Here is a 24,833-nt window from a genome sequence, read left to right as displayed (position 1 = left end):
CTTGCATTTCTCTGAACCCCTGCTCTCTAATTTTCCCCTTTCTCACCTCACCCCACGCACGTTCAAATCCTTGGCCTATCCTCTCACCCTAGTTACTTCTCCAATCGGGCAACCTCCTTCAAATTCGTCTTGGCGAATCGTCGCCATTCCTTCAGGTTCGGACGACCAAGAACCCCAGCAACCAGAATATATCCAGGTCTCCCCCACCCTGAATCCATTCTGTCCTTAAATACACGGGGTATCGACACCCGACAAGGACTTCTGCGGATTGATTCATCCGTGTGAGTATGCGAATCATCAGAATGGGTGGCGCAGTTCATTATAATTTAATAAACAAAATTGTAATGTGTTATGATATTTCATGTAGTGCCACAGATTACACGTGAGCTGTTATGGGAAAACGCATGTCAAAGTACAAACGGCTCTTATTTTATAACTCTGCACTTAGATTGTGTGTCATGGGCTCTCTAACATGAATAAAGTCTTGTTAACAAAAGACATTTGAGAAACGTCTCACTTTCATTTGCAAGGTCGTACATGTAGCTTCATGGCACCGGCTACATCACAATGTATTGTGCACACTGGAAGCCATTCCATGTTGGCTATGTAATCCAGAACATAGCATGTAATTTGAAAAATATTGTTGCAGGAAATATGATTTAAAAATAATAAATCACAGCTCTTTGTCAATCCACTGCTGGATGAAGGCCTCCCATCACAATGTTGGTTGTGGGTGTTATTTAACCATACTTAGCCATGCAGGTCATTGCGGGTTGGTGAAGAAAGCACCAGGAATGGTTGAGATATCACTCGCCACTGATGTTAGCTGTGGCCAGGAATCAAACTGAGGTAATCGGGTTAATGGCCCAGTGTAATAACCACTGCACCGCCATGCCACCTCAGTTATTATAAATGTCATAGTAATGTTGTGCTGCATTACCTGTATGACCAAAGCATCTGAGTCTCCGTTGTCTGTAGTGATGGATGTAAACGCATCCCCAAGAGCATTGCCGTCCACGTTATCACTTGCAAAGAAGTTCAAACCACCTAATAAAAGCAACAGAGGCAATGGGAGACGTTATGGCACAGTGCTTCCCTTATTCTGGGACATTGGTTTAACTCTGGAATATGGGAGAGTCTAATTGTAGAAACCATTGGGTAGTCAGCATAACATGCATAGTTCAGTCCATTATTGTTGCTTTTTTCTCTCACAATTTTATTAAAATCACGCGATTGGCATCATATGAGATAAATATACATTTACACTGAAACACTAACAGGCAGCAGTGCACTACTTGGAGTTAGAGAACAGCCCTAGATGATGTAACATAACTACTTCTAAACGTATCTTCATTGGGTCTGTTTATCAAAAATAGAAGCACACATTTCACAAGCCCTAAAATGGGCATGTATTACATGCCAATAAAACTTGATTGTTTTTACTTCTCTAACCTGAGCAAAACGACGTTTTATTTGTGCTGTCATTTATGGAGCTTAGATCATAAACTTGCTACACGTAAGAAGTCCATGCAATCGCAGGCGGTTGCTTTGATCCGAATCCAGCATTGCTAACTTGGTGCTCCGGTGTGTTTTTGACCTCCTGAGGCCATGATGAAAGGGAACTTTACAGCCTTTTTGTCAGTCCAATGGTGGATGAAGGCCTCAGTCCTCGGCACTCCCTTTCACCCGCCGCGCTGACAAGCATGGTGAAGTATGGTCAAACAACGCCCATGACCAGCACGACATGGAGATGATACTGTATGAACATACATTATTTCTGCCTTGCATTTACTGGTGCTCATATCCATTGGCAGCCTTGAAACAATCATAGTGATTGCACAACCCTATGACATACGTTTTGCCCTGTTGCAGGTGTGCTTTTAAACCACGTTTCCTTTGGTTTCATTTATTGTAACTAATTTGGGGTGGAAGATGGGAAAATTTGAATGAAGCATGTTTAAAATAGAAATCAATAAAAAAATCACCCGATAATTCGGCGAGCTTTTCGAGTTCTTTAACTGCACTTGGTCCCAAGGCGATGGTGTGGATGGTGCATCCACTGGTGCGAACGGCTTCAAAGCAAGAACTGATGCCACCATCCTCGCCATCGGTCATTAAGACAATTTCATCTCCGGAGGCACTACCGTCATCTCCAGACAAAACCTGTGCAGAGGGACGTCAAAATGTAGTGTTTATTTTGACGTGCATCTTTTGCTGAGAATAAAGTAATGTTCCTTGCATTTCCCTTGGGATGTCTCTTTACGCATTTAATGACAGTTAAAAAAAGAGTAATATATTGTTATGATGTACAGTACGTGCCATTTATAATTTAGGCAAAATTATTACACACAACACAGTGCTTTTGTCCAACAAAAATTATGTCAAATCAATATGCGCCATTGTTTAGGGTCACGTGTCATCATTAAACATATAAACAGACAATTAGTTAATCCATAGAGTTATCGGTCCCCATAGCTTTAGCAAAACCCTCTAGAGTCTAGACCAGGGGTCACCAAACTACGGCCCGCGGGTCAGATCCGGCCCGCGACGTCAGTCCATCAGGCCCGCCGACGGTACTTGAATTTGGTTGATAAAACGTATGGAACACGAGACGTTGTGATATAATTTAAATATGTTTAGAATACTAGGAGATCTTCACGCGTGCGGAGACCTCCTGACTGCTATGTTCCTTAAATTTACTATTTTAAATTATTGTATCTAGATTTTCTTGTTTATTGTAATGTTTGCTTATTTCGCCCCATCCCAAGTACTTCCCCGGCTCGTGGTAGCTCCGCCTACGCTGACGTTACCGTGGTTTCCATGGCAACGTCATGGCAACACGTTACCATGGTTTCCATGGCAACACACACAAACACGCATCTTTCCCGCCCCCAGATTTTCCAGCTGTCAACACAGGTTCGACGCTCCAGAAATATTTATTTATTATGCGGCCCACGCTCGTCATTCTTTCAGTTATCCGGCCCACTGTGAAAAAAGTTTGGTGACCCCTGGTCTAGACAATAACATTTGTATTAATAGGCATGATTTGCTAATAAGGCTCTCGAAGTTAACACTGGCCAAGGATTTCCAATTATGCACAAAAGGCTGCTTTTAATTATTTGTTCCAGAACACCCATTTGCCGATGTGCAAAACAAATGCGTTTCATTTTTAAACGGTGAAACTCCAGTCTACAAGAAAACAATCTAATAATTTGCGATCCAAAAATGCGTGAATCTTTGTAATTCGCGAACAATTGGCGGCTCAAGACTCCTCTCACAATCCTCAGAACACCGCAGCGAATTAAAACCTCTTCACAAACAGTAAACCGAGATCTATCTAAATGGGTGGGGCGAGCTCGGTGCTGCAGGAAGGTAGCTACAGGAAGGTAAATACGGAGGCAGGATGTGCATCTCTTTTATTTGCAATGTTAATTTTGTTGTTTATTTTTTGCACAGAGGATTTGTGGTGATCCAATTAGTTTTCCAAGGACGTGATATTTGCATTCCTTAAACTTGGATATCAAGTCCAGCAAAATCCAAAAAGTCCTTAAACAAAGACCCATATGGAAGATATTCACCTTCAACATATGGCAGATATGCACCATTTGGTCTTTTTAAAAAATGAAACCTTATAATGGCCATATTTATTTCGGATTAATTTAGCTGCCAGTCACATCCCGCACTTCCCCTGTAATTCGCAACGTTCTCACGGATTAATGGGATTACGTGGTGAATTCTTCCCATAATTTGCTGTGCACTGCTTTGGTACCAACATTTTATCACGGATTACAAGTCTAACCTCAGAAATTCGCCACGAATTAAAGGATCTGCAACACGGTCCCCCCTATAGTATTGTATTTCTGCTATATTTTGTATTGCGGCTAACACACTATAAAGGACACATCATCACATTGTTGCCATATTGTGACAACTGCCTTTGATTATTCAGAAAATAAATTCGTCAGACTTCACAACTTACCTGAAACCCTTTTGAAACACCTGCACATATATTTGTTCCGCCCCCTGCACCTGTGGGCAAGCAAGACTTTAGTGCCACCCGGCTTCCAGTGTCCGTAATTAGTGTTAATCCACATTTGGTTTGGGCTGAACTGTCAAAAGTGACTATTCCAACCATCTCTCCTTCCTCCAAAATCTGCATGATGAATATGTCGGCCGCTTGCCGCAGTCTCTGCAAACGACTTCCCTGCACCCGAAGGGAGAGAGCAGGGGGATTTTAACACATGTACATTTATATATTCTAGATTTAAAGCTTTCGTGACTGCAAGGATCCATACTCTTTGGTTCTATTCGGTAAAGTCACGTAAAAAACAACAAAAAAAATTCACGACGTTTCGGCCACAACACAAGTGGCCTTCATCAGGTGAAGGGAGCAGACTGTCTAGAGGATAGCGCTGGAGTGAACACAGCCAAGCTCAGACCGCGACCTTTAAGCTGTGGGAGAGGAAGCAGAGTGCCTTGACAAAGGAATTAGCATAAAAATTAGCATTTAATTGGCGGACTTAGCATGATGAACGATGTATGGGGGGGGGGGGGGGGAGAAAGTGCAGACCGGCGAGGGGGGAAGGGGGAGTTTACATATTGATGGTGTGAAAAGGGAATTTAAGCAGCTGCGAAAGTTTGGGATACCACTACTTGAAAAAATATACTGTACCATTGAAAATTAGTTTAATGTTTGGTTTGATTCAGAACATCTTTCCAATGGTTGCTTAATTTGAAACCATCCTCTCAGTTGAAATTGTGTCTGTGTTTGTAAATCTGAATTTCCTCGTGAACAAATCTCTGATAAAAACCCATGGGTTTGCAAAGAACCTTGGTATCAGAGAAAATTATATCGTGATCACCCACAGTGTTGTAACAGTGATCAGCTACGGCAGAAGAATTCGTTCTGCCGTGTTTCAAATCTGATTTGTGCTCGCGAATTTGGTCAGAGACATGTCGTTTTGTCTCCCCGATATAGCAGTCACCGCAGGTACAACTCAATTTGTAAACTCCGGGGTACTGTAAGTCAGGAATGACATCCTTCACGGATGGGATCAGGTCACGGATTTTGTGTACTGTATTGAACCGGACCAGGATCTTGTGTTTGTTTAGAATTTTGGAGATCTTTTTAGTAACGCCTGCTATATATGGTAGTGTGATGGTTTTGATCGGAGTATCAAGTGGTTGTTTCTGTATGGAGGGAGAAACAGCTTGGCGGATGGTACGGTCAGAGTATCCATTCCTTTTTAGGGCCAGATGTACATGTTTTAATTCACTGGTCAGGTGGTGTTGGTCCGAAATGCAATGAGCCCTGTGGTATAAAAGGTTGCGGTCTGAGCTTGGCTGTGTTCACTCCAGCACTGTCCTCTAGACAGTCTGCTCCCTTCACCTGATGAAGGCCACTTGTGTTGTGGCCGAAACGTCGTGATTTTTTTTTATTTTTTGTTGTTTTTTACGTGACTTTACCGAATAGAACCAAAGAGTATGGATCCTTGCAGTCACGGAAGCTTTAAATCTAGAATTGATAACCTCTACGGGGAGGGCTTTCACCTATCTGTTAGAGCTTTTAACAGACAACGGGACAAGAAGTCACAGCTCATAGAGACGCTGACCTTCCTCAAAAGATGCCGCGATCACAAGGTAATACCCATCGCTTTCACACTCACGTCGGCTGCTGTATCTTCTCCGAATTCTAAACAGATTCTGTTTAAGGCCAGCCTATCTTTAATCTCAGAGAGGATAAGGCTACTCCGATTTGAACTCGATACTTTAGACAGGGCTCTCCTACAAGCTCATTTAATGTTAACACAAAAAATGTCACCTTCTGATTGGAATCACGTAGACAACATGACTGCTTCTTCTGCTGATTCACTGTCAGTCAAATGTAAAGCTAACCTGATTTCTAAATTCAACCACCTATCAAAGAAGAGCCCATTTCCACATATAACAAAACTAGATGTCAACAAAATCGTCATTAATCAGAGTAGCACCCCGATTTCGGACAATCTGAAAACAGTACTGGCTAGGGGGCTGAATTTTGCTGTCACCCCAAAACACATACCAGTAGATGATATCATCTCTCAGGTCGATGTAGCCCTCAAAGGCTTAGGACACATCCAAGCAGACGTTGCGAGAGCTGAAATAGCCACTATTCTTAAGAATGCTAAGAAACCCATTAGTAACATCAGCACAAATGAACGCTCTGAACTCGCGAATTTAAAAAAACAGAAGTGATATAGTCATCCTCTCAGCCGATAAAGGCAACGCTACTGTAATTATGGATAAAGATTCATACAACAACAAAATCCAGAATCTTCCAAAGATGGAAGTTAATAAAAAATAAAAAAATGACCCTACTAATTGCCTAGCAATAAAAACCAACAAGATCATCACAAGTTCGACCTCCCTAATCGACCCAACTAAACGTCCCTCCCTAAAACCTTCTGCTGCAAGACCCCCTAGATTCTATGGTCTTCCCAAGATTCATAAAGAAGGCACCCCACTACGACCCATCGTATCCACGATCAACTCCCCTACCTATAGACTAGCCCGTTTTCTGTCAGATACCTTGCTGCCTTTCACTGGCAAGACCGCCTCAGCAGTGCTTAACTCAGCCCAATTGGTCTCTATGGTCAAAGACGTTGTACTGTCCCCTGACGATATCCTTGTCAGCTTCGATGTGGTCTCTTTGTTCACCAAAGTCCCAGTACCTGATACCACTGAAATAATTGAAAATTTGGTCCAACATGGACTAGACACCGATACACCTGCACTGGTTAGGCACTGCCTCAACAGTACCTACTTTACTTGGAATGGTTCCTTCTACAAACAAAATGAGGGTACCCCCATGGGATCCCCCTTGTCACCAGTGATAGTCAATATTTTCATGGAGAAATGTGAATCAGACGCCATCCAGACTTCCACCCTCAGACCTTCCCTGTGGAAGAGATATGTAGACGACACTTTCGTCATTTGACCACATGGCCTCCCGGCTTTGAACCTTTTCCTAGACCACATTAATTCCAGACACCCCGCCATCAAATTCACCATGGAAGTGGAGAGAGATGGCAAGCTGCCATTCTTGGATGTTCTGTTTGAGAGGAGAACTGATGGCTCATTGGGACATTCTGTCTACAGGAAACCCACCCACACAGATTCCTACTTGAAATCTGATTCCCACCACCACCCGACGCAAAATAATTCTCTCATCAAAACGTTATACCACAGGGCTCATTGCATTTCGGACCAACACCACCTGACCAGTGAATTAAAACATGTACATCTGGCCCTAAAAAGGAATGGATACTCTGACCGTACCATCCGCCAAGCTGTTTCTACCTCCATACAGAAACAACCACTTGATACTCCGATCAAAACCATCACACTAGCATATATAGCAGGCGTTACTAAAAAGATCTCCAAAATTCTAAACAAACACAAGATCCTGGTCTGGTTCAATACAGTACACAAAATCCGTGACCTGATCCCTTCCGTGAAAGATGTCATTCCTGACTTACAGTACCCCGGAGTTTACAAATTGAGTGGTACCTGCGGTGACTGCTATATCGGGGAGACGAAACGACATGTCTCTGACCGAATTCGCGAGCACAAATCAGATTTGAAACACGGCAGAACGAATTCTTCTGCCGTAGCTGATCACTGTTACAACACTGTGGGTGATCACGATTTAATTGTCTTCGATACCAAGGTTCTTTGCAAACCCACGGGTTTTTATCAGAGATTTGTTCACGAGGCAATTCAGATTTACAAACACAGACACAATTTCAACCGAGAGGATGGTTTCAAATTAAGCAACCATTGGAAAGATGTTCTGAATCAAACCAAACATTAAACTAATTTTCAATGGTACTGTATATTTTTTCAAGTGGTGGTATCCCAAACTTTTGCAGCTGCTTAAATTCCCTTTTCACACCATCAATATGTAAACTCCCCCTCCCCCCCTCGCCGGTCTGCACTTGCTCCCCCCCCCCTATACATCGTTCATCATGCTAAGTCCGCCAATTAAATCCAAATTTTTATGCTAATTCCTTTGTCAAGGCACTCTGCTTCCTCTCACACAGCTTAAAGGTCGCGGTCTGAGCTTGGCTGTGTTCACTCCAGCGCTGTCCTCTAGACAGTCTGCTCCCTTCACCTGATGAAGGCCACTTGTGTTGTGGCCGAAACGTCGTGAATTTTTTTTTATTTGTTGTTGTTTTTTACGTGACTTTACCGAATAGAACCAAAGAGTATACATTTATATAGTACGATACAATTTACATTCATAAAAAAAAAAAACATCTAAATGTGACCATATCTCAAGATGTTGCGCAATAAGGCGAAACGCGGCCGTTCTGAGAGTTTTAAAAGGGGGTGGGTTGGTTAGAGAAGGAATTGAGTAGAATTCCATAGGAATTGTTTACATAACAGAAGTGTGAATGAAGACACTTCATAGAGATTGACATATGTAGCAGAGAAATATTGAACTTAGACAAGTGGAAGAGTCTCAGCAGTGTCGAATGGCCAGATGAAGGGAATTTCAAACAGTGGGAGCAGCAGCAACAACAGAGAAAGCATTGCCTCTCATTGAGCAAAAGTTGAATGAGACTTTTGATACGAGCCTTGGTGGCTCAAGTGGAGAGCACATCATGGGAGAGTTAGGCAAGGGCAAGTCAATGAGGGATCTTGAATATGATAAGGGCGATCTTGTAGTTGGTGCGAAATTATATTTGGAGCCAGAATAAGATCTGCTTATTTGGGGCAAGGCCTTAATTATGGGTGCGGGTGAGAACACGTGTGGCCTTTTGGATCATTTGGAGTTTGTGGTTAGGAGTTTGATAAGGCCATAAATGAGAGAGTTGCGGTCGTAGAGTTGACATGTGATGAAGGCATGGATAAGGGTTTGAGCAACGGATGGGATAAGGATGTGGAAGATGCAGGCATTGTTCTGCATACATAGATTACGGTGGGGGGCGGTTCTGCAGAGCTGAGGGATGTTAGAGGCGAAACTCCTAGTTTTGGGACACATTGAACACAACTCCTTACATAGTTTGGTTCATCAAGTTAACTACCCTTTATATGTGCCACACACACTGCAGACTTAACTGCTTGCATTGTTGGCCACGCACATGCCTGGACTCTGTTTTAGAACGGGAATAACTTTGTTGTGCGAGTAAAAGTAACTCACCCCACTCATGCTGCCCGATTTATCCAGAACAAGCGTGATGACTCGGTGGGATGGCCGCAGGAGGCTGAATGTCGGCTGTGTGGGCACGTCAGCGGGGGGTGGTTCGTTGTTATTAAAATCTTCATGCTTCTGCATAATGTCCCAGGCACTGCTTGAGCTACACAGTCGGTTTTGCAGATTCGGAGCATTTCTGTTGTGCGAGTTGACCGTGCAGAATTCTTCCACCTGCAGCCATACCGTCATGCATTTGGGCAAGGAATATTCTTGACGTGGGTTGGTGCATCACCAACAGTGTTAGCTTGTCAAAGAAGAGCATTAATAGTCATTCAGTTATAATGGATGCCATTCAACTTGTAACTTGACAGTATTCAGTTACTCTCGAAGAGACAAGGACTAGGAGATGCAAGAAACCACAGACCAGTGGGAAGGCAGCAGCTTGGCGTTCAGCCAGCACCAACAATTTCCCAAGCTCTACAACCGCCTATATATTAAGATGTTTCCAGTCAAATAATAAGTGTTTAAATGCGGGAAGACACCGGAGCATCTGGAAATAACCCACGTATGCAAGGGGAGGTGGGGGGGAAACTATACCAGGGAGATGGAACAGGTGGAGTTAATATTTTTGCTGTACTGCCTCCTGGCAAGCCAGATAATAATACCTCGATACCCACGGGAAAGGAGTTTCACAACATTTGTGCAATCCTTTGTACGATCCACTAAACATCGCCTCCATAGTTTTGAATTACAGGCGTGCACCACTGTATCATGCCAGACAGTCGAATTAAATTCATCACATGTGCCATGGACTCTAGTAACTCATAGTCCATTTATTAATTATAAACATAACGTTGCAAAGTTTATCCCCGTACACAGTCCGGAGTCCCTTAATTTTTTTTTTCCAAACCCATTTCTAATGCTGTAACAGGACAGGGTTATTAAAGAACATCGCACTCACGTTATCAAGCCATTGTAGGGCCATGATGGACTCCCGTGCCATCTGAACCTTGTCGGGGAAGAACATGCAGCCCTGTTCAGGCAGTCCGTTAATTCCGATCTTGCACGCCTGTACTTTGCAAGAGCCGATAGAGCTGCAGCTCACTACCCCAGTGCCGCCTGTGACGCCTCTGGAGCACCTGTTATAGACAAGACGATGCCATGTCAGAACACTGAACGAGCGCCGTTGACATCTTGGGTTGAAACCTGGGAACTCCCCCCCTCCTCCTGTGATTTACTTTGGCTTTCAAGCGGAGAGAATTGGTAGGCTCAGCCCAGTCATCAGTGCGTAAATAATATTCATATTTTATGTGATTTCTTATTTTTAAAGTATATTTCTAGCTCTGATGATCACTGACTTATTGCAGTTTAAAGTCCATGTGCTTAACTTGTACTATGTCGATAAAAGGGAATGGATATGCCTCATGAGGAATGTCATCTGCCACATGCCATTCTCTACCATGATGTATTTATATTGCTTTATGCATTTTTTTAATGGAAATTTCTGTATCTTATGACACAAAGTGGTATGAAATTTGGAAAACCCATTTTATTTAACCATTATACAAAAGGGTAATAATGTAAGTTTACAAACTCAACAGGTACACCTATAGAACGACGAGTCTCTTCACCAAATAATACAATCCGTGACTCACAAGGTCTTTCTGTGTCTTCTCCCATATTTTACTTCTAAATCAGCGTCACTATCAGCATCGTCATGAGACGAAAGATCCACGTGGATCTCTTGCAGAGCAGTGTTATAGAATGGCCAGTGGAAGCAGATATCACAGAGCTACTTCAGAGATCTCTTCAAGTAAACTCTAGTTCACACACCAGGCGACAGACTTGCCCACCCACCCTGCTACAAAGGATGGAATTCAGATCAATATTTTAAATTCTGTTTTTTTTTTATAAAACCAAAAGAACGTGAAACACATAATTTAATGTAATAAGGAATCCGTTTTATTTAATCTACATTCTCTGAGGATCTCTCTGGAGTTACTTGCCTCGCCGATATTTATCTGCACTATTTTCTGATGGAACAAATGGGGCCTACGTGGTTGTAGGATTGAAACTGTAAGAGATGTCAGGAGTAGGGATGGAGATGGACAGTGGGTTAAGGGGCACGGAGAGCGTTCCCGCTAAAATAAGGGAGATTCACACCGAAAGAGGTGAGACAGTGGGGCGGGAGCAGGGGAGAAGGGGAGATCAGCAGGTGAGGAGATATAAGAGGGGGGCATCGGGGGGCTCGAGAGATGATGGAGGGGAACGGACTGAGAGAAGGCTGTGAGCAAGTGTGGATAAAATACATGGACCCTCCCAACCTCGTGTTCGCTCATCCTCTACAAAACCAACCTTGTGAACTCTACATTATTTCCGTGCAAGTAGAAGGGCTCATCTTCATTATATTCGTCGAAGAGGCCCCATCGGAGGTGCCCCCACTCATGGACGAAGGCCCTTCCTGTGCATCGATACACAAACTTGCTTTCAGGTTCACGAGTCAAATGACATGTGAACCTCCGTAAAAAAAGTTTTTACACACTTCTTACATGGTAAAGGTGCAGACTTGAAATCACTTTCTCCCCGCCATCGCGGCCTCCTCCACGCCATTGCGTGGAGGAGGCCGTGCGCGGGCGCTAGCCACACAGCACGCGCGTGCCGCAATGGTTTTGAACGAGAAGATGCTGACAATCGGGTATATTTTGTACCCAGAATGGGCAACATAATTGAATCAAATATATTACTTCACAATTGTAACAATCGATAACTTGTTATTTACACTCCTATACATATTTATCCTATAACTTCTCATGGAGATCTCACAACTTAGCCACTTACTTTTCTCTCCAGACTTAACTGCCTTCCAGCTGCTATATAACCCCTTTTTATATCGACTCTCCTGCTCCTTAAATTGCCCCAACTGACAGCCTCGTGGCTATTCATTAACCGCCCCAACTGACAGCCTCGTGGCTGTCCGTTAACAGCCCCAACTGACAGCCTCGTGGCTGTCCGTTAACAGCCCCAACTGACACCCTCGTGGCTGTCCGTTAACAGCCCCAACTGACAGCCTCGTGGCTGTCCGTCAACCGCCCCAACTGACAGCCTCGTGGCTGTCCGTTAACCGCCCCAACTCACAGCCTCGTGGCTGCCCGCCGATCACACGCCATCTCACACCGACGAGCTGTCGGAGCGGGGCTCTGTTCCACTCAGTGGTGCTGATAACGTTCAACATTCGGCACCACGAGTCAGGAGTCTCATCCCTGCAGTTCCCTGTTGTGGTGTCACCTCCCTTCATCATTTAGCCTCTAATTTTTTTTTATGCATGAGGATTGTGTTTCACACGACACGTAAAAAGGGATAACACAAATCCACACGGATACATTGAAGAAGCAATTTGTCATTCTGCCATATACGTGCCACCTCACAGCCCAATGGGTTTGGCAGTTTCACAAATCTGCATGTGATCCAGCAAACCTTGCACCTTATATTCTGTAATACAGATTAAGTATCATAAAAGTAGCTTGTAGATGTGTCATGACAATTGTTTTTTGGCCACGGAGTGCTGTCATGCTCCGGTTTTATCGCTTGAGATCCCAGGAAGGTCGCATGTAATATTCCAGTCAGGGGCTGACTGCCCATCATCTCTGGGTTGATAAAATTATAACACTTTGTGGTAAGTCACCAGTGGTAAGTTTTCGAACAACCTTTCCTCCACCGTAGAAATGTGGAATTTCCATCACTTGCCACCAACAAGACATGATCACTGCCCCCATTGAGCAATTGGATGGGAAAACGAATTGACTTGAGGTTTTTGATCCACCGACGGCTATGCTTTACATTTGGGCCCACCAATCGTGTAGAGTGACTTTGTTTAAAGGTGGGGGCTCACACAAACTCAGGGGGTGGCGGGAAGGGGGGGTTCGACACAGTCGATGTTAAACAAACGTTAGACACGTTAAAGTGCTTTTCAGGAACGCTCTTCAAGAGTAGAAAGCCACTCGAGTAGAACTGCTTTGTGTTTTTAGTTTGTCTGTCCTTCCCTCGCACCTCCGCTTAGCACGTTTGGCTAGGTATGGTGCGAAAGAAGTTCAACATACCGTATGATATGATTTTGTCTTGAATTCTGGCCTAGCTCACACTCCCTATATATGTACAAAGAAAGACTGTGACACCCATCACTTAATTGTCCAAATGTTTCCATTTTGTCCAGTTCCCTCCGACTACCGCAGACAGTTTGTATATCAATACCAAACGAAGCTCACGAATTAAAAGTAGGACACTGCGGCAGATCAAGTGCAATTGATGCTGAACATTTAAAGAAAAACTGCTGCTGGTGTCCAATATTGTACCAACGGTTTTTTTTTTACACTAACATATTTCAAATGGGGTGCTCAGCTTTCAGGGGCGTGGTTCAGCCCCCTCCAGTCCTCCAGAATAGTGCTGGGGTGCCCCCTAAGAATAGACCCTTGGACAACATGCTCGTAACGCACAAAGCGGCAGATCGCACGCTTGACCCAAGGCCTAACGTGCACAAACGCGGCGTGAGCTTCGTCCCACAGTATGAATGCACCTCGTGGGCAGTACGCGTCCAGGTTTTTGTCGGCCAGGAGGAAGTTGGGGGTGAGCTGAATGTACTGGCCGGGTTCCCCGCACTGCCCGTACTGCTGAGTGTACGGCGAGTCATCCTCGGGGTCGTCCAGAGAGGCAATACGCACCTCCGCCTGTAATTTTTTTTGTGTGGAAGGAGAAAAAGAAATGAGGGCGAATCCTCTGGTCAATTGCATAATCATGAAGATTCCCAAGGCCAAACTTTACTATTCTGGCATCAAAATACCTGACACCACTGAATGCTCCTGGCTGGCTCCCATTTATTTCACCATTAAGCCCTGTAATTGCTTGCTCTTACCACTGCTGGTGAAAAGGCCTCCAATAGAGGGCGGTCTAGAAATCCCCTCTAGAGAGTATTGGCCGAGTCTCCCATGCTAACCAGACATCTCGGAAGAGGTATGAGTACCCACAATTGTATCCCACCGCACCATGACCTGTTCATCTCATTACTGGGCCCATTCATGCTGTTGTGTGGACAGAGGAGGAGGAGAAATTCAAGAAACGTTCCCCATTGTTTCACCTGTTGCGCTGGGAGTAAAAATGTAGACTTCTGCATGACAAATCCAGTGTGCTAACCATTAGAGCATGGGAAGCATCATCCGCTCCCCCCATTTATCGAAAGCGTGAGTGCAAACTAAACTTAAACTCAACTATTTGTGTTTTGGCAGGTAAGGCTCACTGAGCTATGTAACTTTCTTTCAGAAGCGATCTGGCCACAAATGATAGCCCAACGAAGTTGCTTATCACGTGGAAATTAATAGCAGTCAAATACTCGTAACGCATGTTTCTAAATGTGGAGGGGAAAACCGGAGGACCTGGAGAAAAATCCACGTGACCATGGGGAGAACATGAAAACTCCAAATATAAAAGCGTGAGGGACGTGATGGAACCCACGACCCTCCTGTATACCAGGCGAGGACATTAACATCTCGCCACCGAGCCGAAATTCAACGGGATCTGGAGAGAATCTCACTTTTCCATATGAATCTAGAGTTTGCATTTTAAGGATACCCAATAATCTGATCCGTTTTGTGGTCACTTCCAGTATTAGCCACATCTTCTAATCTCCAAACAATTATTCACGAAAGCGTAATTGATGATAATAATAGGGTTTTCCCCATTTTTCCGGCAACAAAACTGAAACTTTTTTACAAGGATTCATATCTGCATTAACCACAATACTTGCAGTCAAATGCAAACAAAAAAACCACACACTATTATAATGTATGCGTTGTCCTTGAAACTGATTGGCCCACACCAAGGGACGGCTTTCTTTCTTGCCAAAGTGTATATTTGTTTTCTCTTTGAAGCCAGTGTTGTAAACGAATGCGTCGTGGTTTCTATGTTCCGTGGATCCAAGTATTTTATAAAATGTCTGAGCTTGATGGAATTTATTTACGTAGAGATATAATACGGTACAAATAAAAGAGTCGTGTGAGAAAACATTGCACGAATTAATCAATGTCATGCATACGTCACATTTAAGTGGTTTGAAGAGCTAAGGCGTTGCATCCCTTTAACCTCAGGGTCATTAATTGACCTCATGAAACACCTTTCTTGTATCTGTGACCAAATCACCCGGAATGCGCCGGGACTTATAAGATCTCAGAAGTTAAGCAACCTTGAACCTGGAGAGTGCTCGAATGGGTGACCATAATGTGCATTAAGCAGGCGCAGTAGGCGCTGTGGGCAGTATAGAAGAGGGCAGTGCAGCAGAAAGCATTGCTCTGTATCACCCCGTTCCCACCTCCACCAACATGGTGAAGTATTTGTTAAACAACCCTCACGACCCGCGCGGTGTGCGTATAGGCCCTCAACCAACAGTGCATTGACAAATGGACTGCACACGTACGTACGTATGCACGCACACAATTTTGATGGAAAGAATCAAAACCATGCCACCAATTTCCGGTATTCCCTCGTTAGCATTGCTTCAAAAGACTGTTGCTTCAGCGCAGATTGAAACGTGCAACTTGTTACTTTGTGCTTATGTTATTGAATATCAAGAGTTGTGTTAGCCACGCAGACAAGTTTAAAGCATGAATGGAAACAATTTATCACCACTGTCTAAACTCTGGAAACGCTACTTGTGCTGAAGATTTCAGGTTTTTAAAAAAAATCAGCTCTTACCTTGCCATAGGACTCGTATTTGGGTCGTGTGTAGTTTGATTGTGAGCTCCAGAAAAATGGAATTAGAATGCTGACGTGTTTGAAATACGCCAGGCGGTTCGTTGCCTTGAACAGGTAGGCAGAAGCATCGCCGACCATATCCTGCGAGAAACAGTTTTCAAGACAGCAGCAAATAAGTTACCGGTTGTGATGTTTCATGTCAAGTCCAATGATTTTTATGCAAATTGGCTAAAACCACAAAATCATTCTAACTATGTTTTATTTTACCAGGTAAGGCTCACTGAGCCATATAGCTCTTTTTCAGAAGCGACCTGGCCACAAATGATAGCTCAGCAAAGTGGCTTATCAAGTGGAAATTGGTCACAGCCAAATATTCAAAACGCATGTTTTTAAGTGTGGGGGGTGGGGAGGGAGGGGGGAAATCGGAGGACCGGAGAAAAATGCGTGCGAACATGGAGAGAGAGACACACGCAAACTCCAAATATACAGCAGGCGTCAGGGTTGGGATCAAACCCACGACCTCCTGCATATCAGGCGAGGTAGTTAACATCTCACAGCCACCGTGGCGCCAACATTGAGTACACGTACAAATTAAACAACTCGGATCACAATTATTTGATGTGTTTCACCGTAGCTATTGCAAGCTTGTTGAGATTCAGAGCGCACGTACAGGAGAACTCTTTATCGGTGGTGATGGTGTTGTGGGTTGGGGGGGGTCAGACGGATCCTATTATCCACAGCACAGGATTATCTACTCATTATTTTATTCCCCTTATCCAGGGGGGGAAATAATGAAGAAAATGATTAATAGGCCCGTTTGTACAGAACCCACAGCTCTCATGGATAATAGGAGTTGCGTGTACTAAGATGATGGATGAGTGGAGTTCTCCTGTAATTAAAATTATGCAGTGCGCAGCTGTCAGCTTCATCTGCGACAATTTGTCCGCCAGCACGTTGAACGTGCTCCAAGTGAACTGCCTAATTCTATACAGAGGCTTTTACGACCAATATTATGATTCATGATTAGATTATTTTGGATTAGATCGTGTGGTTATAATGTACATGTTTTAATTATTACCCTCCACCATCAAACAGATCCAATAAAATAAATCTGTCATGTGGGCAATTATGAAAATTTTTGGATTTTAAGCAAACTGCTGCAATGTTGACAAGAAAGTAACATGTTGACATTTTTTGTTTTTATATTCTTGTATAAAACTGTAAAAAATGCTTGCTTGCATTTAAGCGTAGCAGCAGTTTGCTGAACATCAAATCAATTTGCATAATAGCCCACGTGACAGATGTATTGCATTGGCTCTGTGGAGTGATGAAAGGATATTTTAAACATCGACATTATATTTCGATTTAAAGCTTTCGTGACTGCAATGATTCATCTTCTTTGGTTCTTTCGGTAAAGTCACGTAGAATGAGAATAAAATAATAAATTGATAAAATAAAATAACACAATAATATTCTCACGACGTTTCGGCCACAACACAAGCGGCCTTCATCAGGTGAAGGGAGCGAGACTGTCTGGTAGGACAGCGCTGGAGTGAGAGAGCCACGTTCAGATCACGGCTTTTTAAGCTTAGATGCCGCGACTCTAAGCTTAAAAAGCCGTGATCTGAACGTGGCTCTCTCACTCCAGCGCTGTCCTACCAGACAGTCTCGCTCCCTTCACCTGATGAAGGCCGCTTGTGTTGTGGCCGAAACGTCGTGAGAATATTATTGTGTTATTTTATTTTATCAATTTATTATTTTATTCTCATTCTACGTGACTTTACCGAAAGAACCAAAGAAGATCGACATTATACTTACAAAATCTAATGCAAAAGAACACACATTATTAATCAAAATAAACTGCATCGTATAATGATATGTATATACATGATTGCTTAACTTATTCTTTGGGTCTTTGGGTAAGAAATAATAAAAAATATATGCCCAACAATCCTTTAATAACTTGCAAAAAATATAGCAAGCTGTTCAAAATGGAAGGCCAAACTTTGGAAGATTAAAGCAGTATGCCTATGACAGAGAAATTGTAGAGTTATTCCAATAACCCCAGTCAAGTCCTGTTTGCAGCATTGTGAGCCCTGATACAGTCTGGCTGGAGCGCTGCAACAATGATAGCTTTTTTACAAACAAATCCAGTCACTGCAATATTGTGACTTTTTGTAAAGAAATTCTAATAAAAAAAAGCAACTGCATTAGCAGTGGTATACAAGCAAAAGCTAAAAACGAAACCACCAGCTTCATCAACACTGCCTTATTGCCAAAAAACACATTAAGTAAACTACTCTATAATTACTCTGTGGTTCTTTCGGTGAAGTCACGTAGGTATAAAATAAAAATACATTAAATCACGACGTTTCGATTGCAACAGAAGCAATTATCATCAGGTGACAAAACCACAGCAAGAACATTTTTTGCTTAAGTGGGAGAGAGATGGCGTGGTAAGAGGTTATATAGGTAGGAGAGGGGGAGGGGCAAGGGAGGGGGGAGGGGCAAGGGAGGGGGGTAGGGGTAGGGGAGCGTTGCGTGGACGCGAGAAGAGGGACGTGAAGCTGGATGGGGGGGAAGTGGGCGGGGCTGGAAGTGGGCGGGGCTGAGAGAGCTGGGGATGCGTGGGGGGAGGATGCAACAACAACGCCACTGCAGCAACAATGCCAATGTAGCCAACAATGCCAATGCAGCAGCAATGCCAAACGCTGGGGATGCAACTAACTCGGCAAAATAGACTAGTGCCCGGCAAATATGATGGAACAACCATAAACAGTTCAGGTTTTACCTGGTTAATAACATTCTTCCAATGATTGCTCAATTTGTATCCATCTTCTCGGTTGAAGTTATGTCTATGTTTATATATCTGGATGGCTTCATGAACAAACCTTTGATAGCCCGAAGGTTTGCAGAGTACCTTGGTCTCGGAAAAAACAATGCCATGCGAGCCCACAGTGTTATAACAATAGTCAGCCACGGCCGAGGTATTGGTTCTGCCGTGTTTCAGATCTGCCTTGTGTTCGCAGACACGGTCCGAGACATGTCGTTATGTTTCCCCAATGTAACAGCCACCACAGGTACAACTTAGTTTGCAAACTCCAGGATATTGCATGTCAGGAATGACATCCTTCACAGATGGGATTAGATGACGGATTTTGTGTACTGTGTTGAATCGGACCTGGATCTTGTGTTTGTTTAAGATTTTGGAAATATTTTTGGTCACACCTGCTATGTATGGTAACATTATGGTTTTGATCGGCTTCTCAGGGGGTTGGAGAAACAGCTTTGCGAATAATGCGGTCTGAGTACCCATTCATCACCTGGTATACGTGTTCCAGTTCACTGGCTAGGCGGTGTTGGTCGGAAATGCAGTGGGCCCTATGGTATAGTGTCTTGATGAGGGAATTCTTCTGTGCCGGATGGTGGTGGGAATCAGATTTCAGATAGGAATCTGTGTGGGTGGCTTTCCTGTAGACAGAGTGTCCCAATGAGTCATCAGGTCTCTTCTCAAACAAAACATCCAGGAAGGGTAGCTTGCCATCCTTCTCTTCTTCCATGGTGAATTTGATAGATTTGTGTATGGAATTGATGTGGTTGAGAAATTGGTTCAATGCTGGCAGGCTATGTGGCCAAATGACGAAAGTGTCATCTACATATCTCTTCCACAAGGAAGGACGTAGGGTGGATGTCTGGATGGCATCTGTTTCATATTTCTCCATGAAAACATTCGCTATCACTGGTGATAAGGGGGAACCCCAAAAAAATATATTGTTGTGGTTTTCCCACCTGATGATGATTGCTTGTGTTGCAATCGAAACGTCGTGATTTATTATTTTTTTATATATACCTACGTGACTTTACCAAAAGAACCAGAAAGTATGGATTCCTGTAGTCACGAAAGCTTCAAATCTACTATATAATTATTGTAAAAGAGAATTAATGATGGTGGCAGGTTTTTGGTTTTGTGTGTTTGCGAATAAGCAGTTGCTGCAGGTTTTTTTCACTCTTAAAATACAAATGGACCTTAATCGAATTCAATTAAAAGCAAAAAGCTTCACACTGCTGATCTCCAGCCACCCACCTTGATGGCGTCGATGAGTTGGGGGTCCTCCGGCACGGCTGGGTTGATGGCGATGACCAGGCCCTCGTAGCCGTTGTTGATCAACTTCACTCGCGAGCTGTCACTCAGCTCCACGGCTGCGCACAGCGCCGCGGCCAGAACCACGACGATATTCATGCTGCGCTAAGTCAATTGATTTTACAGCAAACCTTCGGATGAGGTTAAATTCAATACACTGACTTACCTAGATGCCTTATATTCGCAAGATTCAATGTTCACCCACCCGTCATTCCTTTAGCACCCACATCTAATCATAAAGATAATATTGATTGTCTTTCACCTTTGCTCAGTTGCATGTTTTGCTATCCCAGGTTGCTGCTTGGAATGGCAGTGCAATCTGGGTGCAGGGTAACGAACCTGATCCAGGTACCCACGCCTGATTCTACAGTTGTGTCCTATTTTGCTCCGTTTAATTACAGGGCTTGTGTCGGGGCAACACAATTCCACTGTAAAATTCCGACACTCACAGGGATCACCCCGAGTGCTAAAACCGTTGAATGCAAAAGTAATCTGACCCAAGCTGTTCGACATGTACATCTTACATAATCTCTGTGGATGCTGAAAACGTTAGATAAAGTCACTTTTAAATAAAGACTGCTATTGTCACCTGTCCAAGGTCTTGCATAATGCAAGGCTTGCCATGTTCGCAGAACTTTAAATAAACAAAAGTCTAAGGTACAGGTGATATCTACCCGTGTTAGTTTTACCAGCAAAGTGTCGATAACTATGATCACACTAAGTACTATTATGAATTCTAGATTTAAAGCTTTCGTGACTGCAAGGATCCATACTCTTTGGTTCTATTCGTGACTTTACCGAATAGAACCAAAGAGTACTATGATGAAGCACTCGCAGCTAGAGGTTGTGGCAATCTAGTGATACTTTGATATACCACAAACATTGTATCGTCTGTTGTGCAACATATAATACTGTTATTTATGCCATTTTTAATGTATTAAGTATTTGATTTCCTATCAAAATAACAAAACACCAATAATATAAACTCTAACACGTAGAATTTCATGAGCAATATTTCGATGCACATTTCTGGCAACTGCCTGGTGATGCTGGTTGTGACTATAAGGGAAACATCTGTAGTCAATTGTTCAATGTTGTGGATCACTCTTCCACACACTAGTGGTATTGCTGAAGCCGTAATAAGTTGCCAAGTTTATTAATCACGCGAAAACTTTATTAATTGGAAGTGTGGGGTGGAGGATAGATGTACGACACACAATGTACCTGCGAGATCTGACCCTAAAACCAGTCATGAAACAGTAATACAATTTACAAATATATGGCTATTACCGATTAAATTAGTAATCTGCAAAATGTTTTTTTCAAAGGAATTTACATCATGTACATTATACCACAGTTTGTTTTATAGTTTAACTACTCAATGTTTAACTGACAGCATGTCCATTATAACAGTTATTGATTGTAAGCGTATTAAGTTGAAGAACGTTGAGGTAATCTTTATTTGCTCAGGAAGGACACGAAAACTATCCAACAAAAATGTCAAACACAATTGTAAATTGTAATCATTGTCATTTGTTAAATTTTGTATATTACATGGTATCATGAACAACAATATTGCAGCAAACCCTACTCACTGCCTAGGCTGACTACCTACTCACTGCCTAGGCTGACTACCTACTCACAGCCGAGGCTGACTACCTACTCACAGCCTAGGCTGACTACCTACTCACAGCCTAGGCTGACTACCTACTCACAGCCTAGGCTGACTACATACTCACAGGCTAGGCTGACTACCTACTCACTGCCTAGGCTGACTAACTACTCACAGCCTAGGCTGACTGCCTACTCACAGCCTGGTCTTAGGCTGACTACCTACTCACAGCCTAGGCTGACTACCTACTCACAGTCTAGGCTGACTACCTACTCACTGCCTAGGCTGACTACCTACTCACAGCCTAGGCTGACTACCTACTCACAGTCTAGGCTGACTACCTACTCACTGCCTAGGCTGACTACCTACTCACAGCCTAGGCTGACTACCTACTCACAGCCTAGGCTGACTACCTACTCACTGCCTAGGCTGACTACCTACTCACAGCCTAGGCTGACTACCTACTCACTGCCTAGCCTGACTTCTTACTCACTGCCTAGGCTGACTTCTTACTCACTGCCTAGGCTGATTACCTACTCACAGCCTAGGCTGACTACCTACTCACTGCCTAGGGCCATCGGCTGACTATCGTGCAAATGGCCAAAAATGGTAACCCACGTAGCCTTTGTGGTTGCCATTGTTGTTGTCGTGGCAGACTGTGCGTGCAGCGTTCTGATGTGGGGCTAGCATTGTGGCTATTATTATTACTGCGGTGCACTGTAGTTGCGTGGTGTTGATGATGGAATGCAGTTGTAGTTGATAGTGTTGGCGTCTGTTATTGGAGTGAACTGTGAACTGTAATTAGTTGACACCTTGTGCGATCATGGAACCTTCCCGTTGTCAGGTAGATAGATACCCTTGTCAAGCGTGACAAAGTACGATTTAAAAAGGTCCCTCACGTCTGCCATACATAAGCCACGGACTCCGGTCCCTCACTGGTTCCACCGGTTGTGATATCGTTGGGGCCAGTGAAGAAGCAGGGGCTGCTAAGAATCACTGGGTCCGAACAGGGACACCTGGACAGTTTAACACGCAGCCTTTGGCCACCACTATTATCCGTAATATAAGTTTGTTTCTTTTGGGTAAGATTGCATAACTATAAATGTGTCGTTAAACCCACCACTATCCGACACAGCCAATTAATAAGGTTTGTCACGTAAACAAAATGTGCCAATTCATTACTAGTCCAGCACACCGGTTGCGTGTTGGAGAGTAAACCCACAACATTTCGAGTATGACGTTTCGCCAGTAATTACAACTCGCATCGTCAGGTGACAGACAGATTTGTGTTGGGTGGTGGCGGGTTTAACGACACATTTATATTTATGCGATCTAAACCAAAAACCTCTATTATGGAAGACACGTGGAGCTGATTGTGGCCCTGTACAATACGTATGCTTTGTTTGGCAAGCCAAACGTGACGAAAACTAGACAGGATTCGAGATAAATAAATTGGAACATTTGTTGGACTCAGTAGGGTGATGGAAAAGGTAAAAACTCCATAAATTAAAAATAATAATAACGTTTACTAATAAATAATGGCGACAGGCACACTGTGAGTTCATGAAGAAATTACCAAAATACACATTTATATTGGAGCCAGGGTGGTATGGTTTGGCCAAAACTTATTGAGTGACAGAAGGCTTTAAAAAAAATGGATTTGAGAAATAAATACGTACATTCTCGTGGAGAAAAAAACAATAACCATCTCAGATGTTCTGGCTGTTACGAACTGGAGGGAATATTAGAATAACGTTATAAAATGTGGCTGCAGGGTTGGATGTAGCATAAACGAGAAAAGAAACAAGGTGGTAGGCAACAAGTTCACTAAACAATTACAGATGTCTGTTGGAGGGACACGACTGGAGAACAGTGGAAATGTGTGAACCTGGGTCAACTATTGAAGGTGAAACAGGATTTAAAAAAAAATAACATGCAAAGAGGATGATGAGAATAGATTGGGGTGGTTTTGAAAATCCAAACTTGATAATGAAACATAATAGAGCAATGTGGACTGCAGAAGACGGTGTTTAATCAGTGTGTACTGCCTGCTATGACACATGGTTCAAAAACAAGGTCATTGACACAAATCATTAAACAAGAACTTAAAAGTGCTCAAAGGAGAGACCTGCTTGGAATTGCACTGAGAGACAGAGAGGGAAACGCGTGGACTGGAGGACATAGTCAGGTTAATGAGGCAATTCAAACTGTCAAGAAAAGTAAGTGCGGCCTGGGAAGGACAAGTCACGAGGAGGAAAGACGGCCGATGGTAAAGTATAATGACGGAGTGGTGGCGAAAGAATGGAACACGGTCGAGAGAGTTTTCACAGAGAAGATGGAGTGATAAAAATTGGCTAGTGTGCAGTTACTCCCGCACCTCCAGTTAGCATGTTTTGCTACGTACACTGCGAAAGAAGTACAATATACTTGGTGGATTATTACATACCATGATTACGAGAGATGTATGTATGGTGAACTTCTTTCACACCGTACATAGCCAACCGTACTAATTAGAGGTGTGGGGGAAGAACAACAAACTAAACACAAAGAACAGTTCTTCAGAAATGAGTTTTCAATCTACATTTAAAAGTGCATAGCTCCAATGGCTTCATAATATCGGAAATATCGCGGTGCCTTGGGGAGGCCTTCATTCAGTCATGGGTTGACAAAGGACTACATTTATTTGTGATCCAGTGCTTTGGGAGAAAGGGTATGTTGATCTTGCAATTGTGTTTATAGGTGGCTACTATACAGCACAAGGAGTTATGAACCAGTCTGTGTGGCCTTTCGAGTGTCATATCCCTGCATGTATCAGGGTTTCTTGTTTCCTCCCACGTAAAAAAGCCCGTTGAACACGAATCCATGAAATTGGCCAAACAACACTAATTCAAGGCGCTTCTGAAAATGGGTCTAGAAACTTAGAGACGCTTTCACAGTAATAACCTGTGTGGCATTTTCAAGAGCAGGTGATTATGTATGACTGTGATTAATCGTTAGAGAAATAAACGAGTGATCTAGTGATGACATTAGTCATTGCAAGTTTTGCATCAAAAATGTTTCCACATCCAAAGCTATTTACAGCCAGCCGTTTTTTTCCCTGCTTACCGTTTGCATATTTGTACTTCCTGTTTGGCAATAGTCTGTACTACTTCCTTTAATGCAAA

General features: G+C 43.3%; 1 protein-coding gene across 1 annotated transcript in view; it reads right to left on the bottom strand.

The window, feature by feature from the left end:
• The window catches only part of LOC116945083 (calcium-activated chloride channel regulator 1-like), a 28,327-nt gene extending 5,409 nt beyond the window's left edge, over positions 1-22,918 (bottom strand). Inside the window, 10 exon segments of the mRNA XM_076068876.1 lie at positions 941-1,047; positions 1,986-2,163; positions 3,980-4,204; positions 9,185-9,409; positions 10,140-10,317; positions 11,534-11,662; positions 12,604-12,667; positions 13,575-13,899; positions 15,917-16,057; positions 20,001-22,918. Of these exon segments, the coding sequence (XP_075924991.1) occupies positions 941-1,047; positions 1,986-2,163; positions 3,980-4,204; positions 9,185-9,409; positions 10,140-10,317; positions 11,534-11,662; positions 12,604-12,667; positions 13,575-13,899; positions 15,917-16,057; positions 20,001-20,156 (1,728 nt within the window). The 5' untranslated portion in view covers positions 20,157-22,918.
• Positions 22,919-24,833: the final 1,915 nt, after the last annotated feature.

Source organism: Petromyzon marinus, chromosome 22 (assembly GCF_048934315.1).
Source record: "Petromyzon marinus isolate PM22_M1 ecotype Great Lakes invasive population chromosome 22, UKy_Petmar_22M1.pri1.0, whole genome shotgun sequence".
NCBI classification, from domain to species: domain Eukaryota; kingdom Metazoa; phylum Chordata; class Hyperoartia; order Petromyzontiformes; family Petromyzontidae; genus Petromyzon; species Petromyzon marinus.
This window is presented reverse-complemented; position numbering and strand designations above follow the sequence as displayed.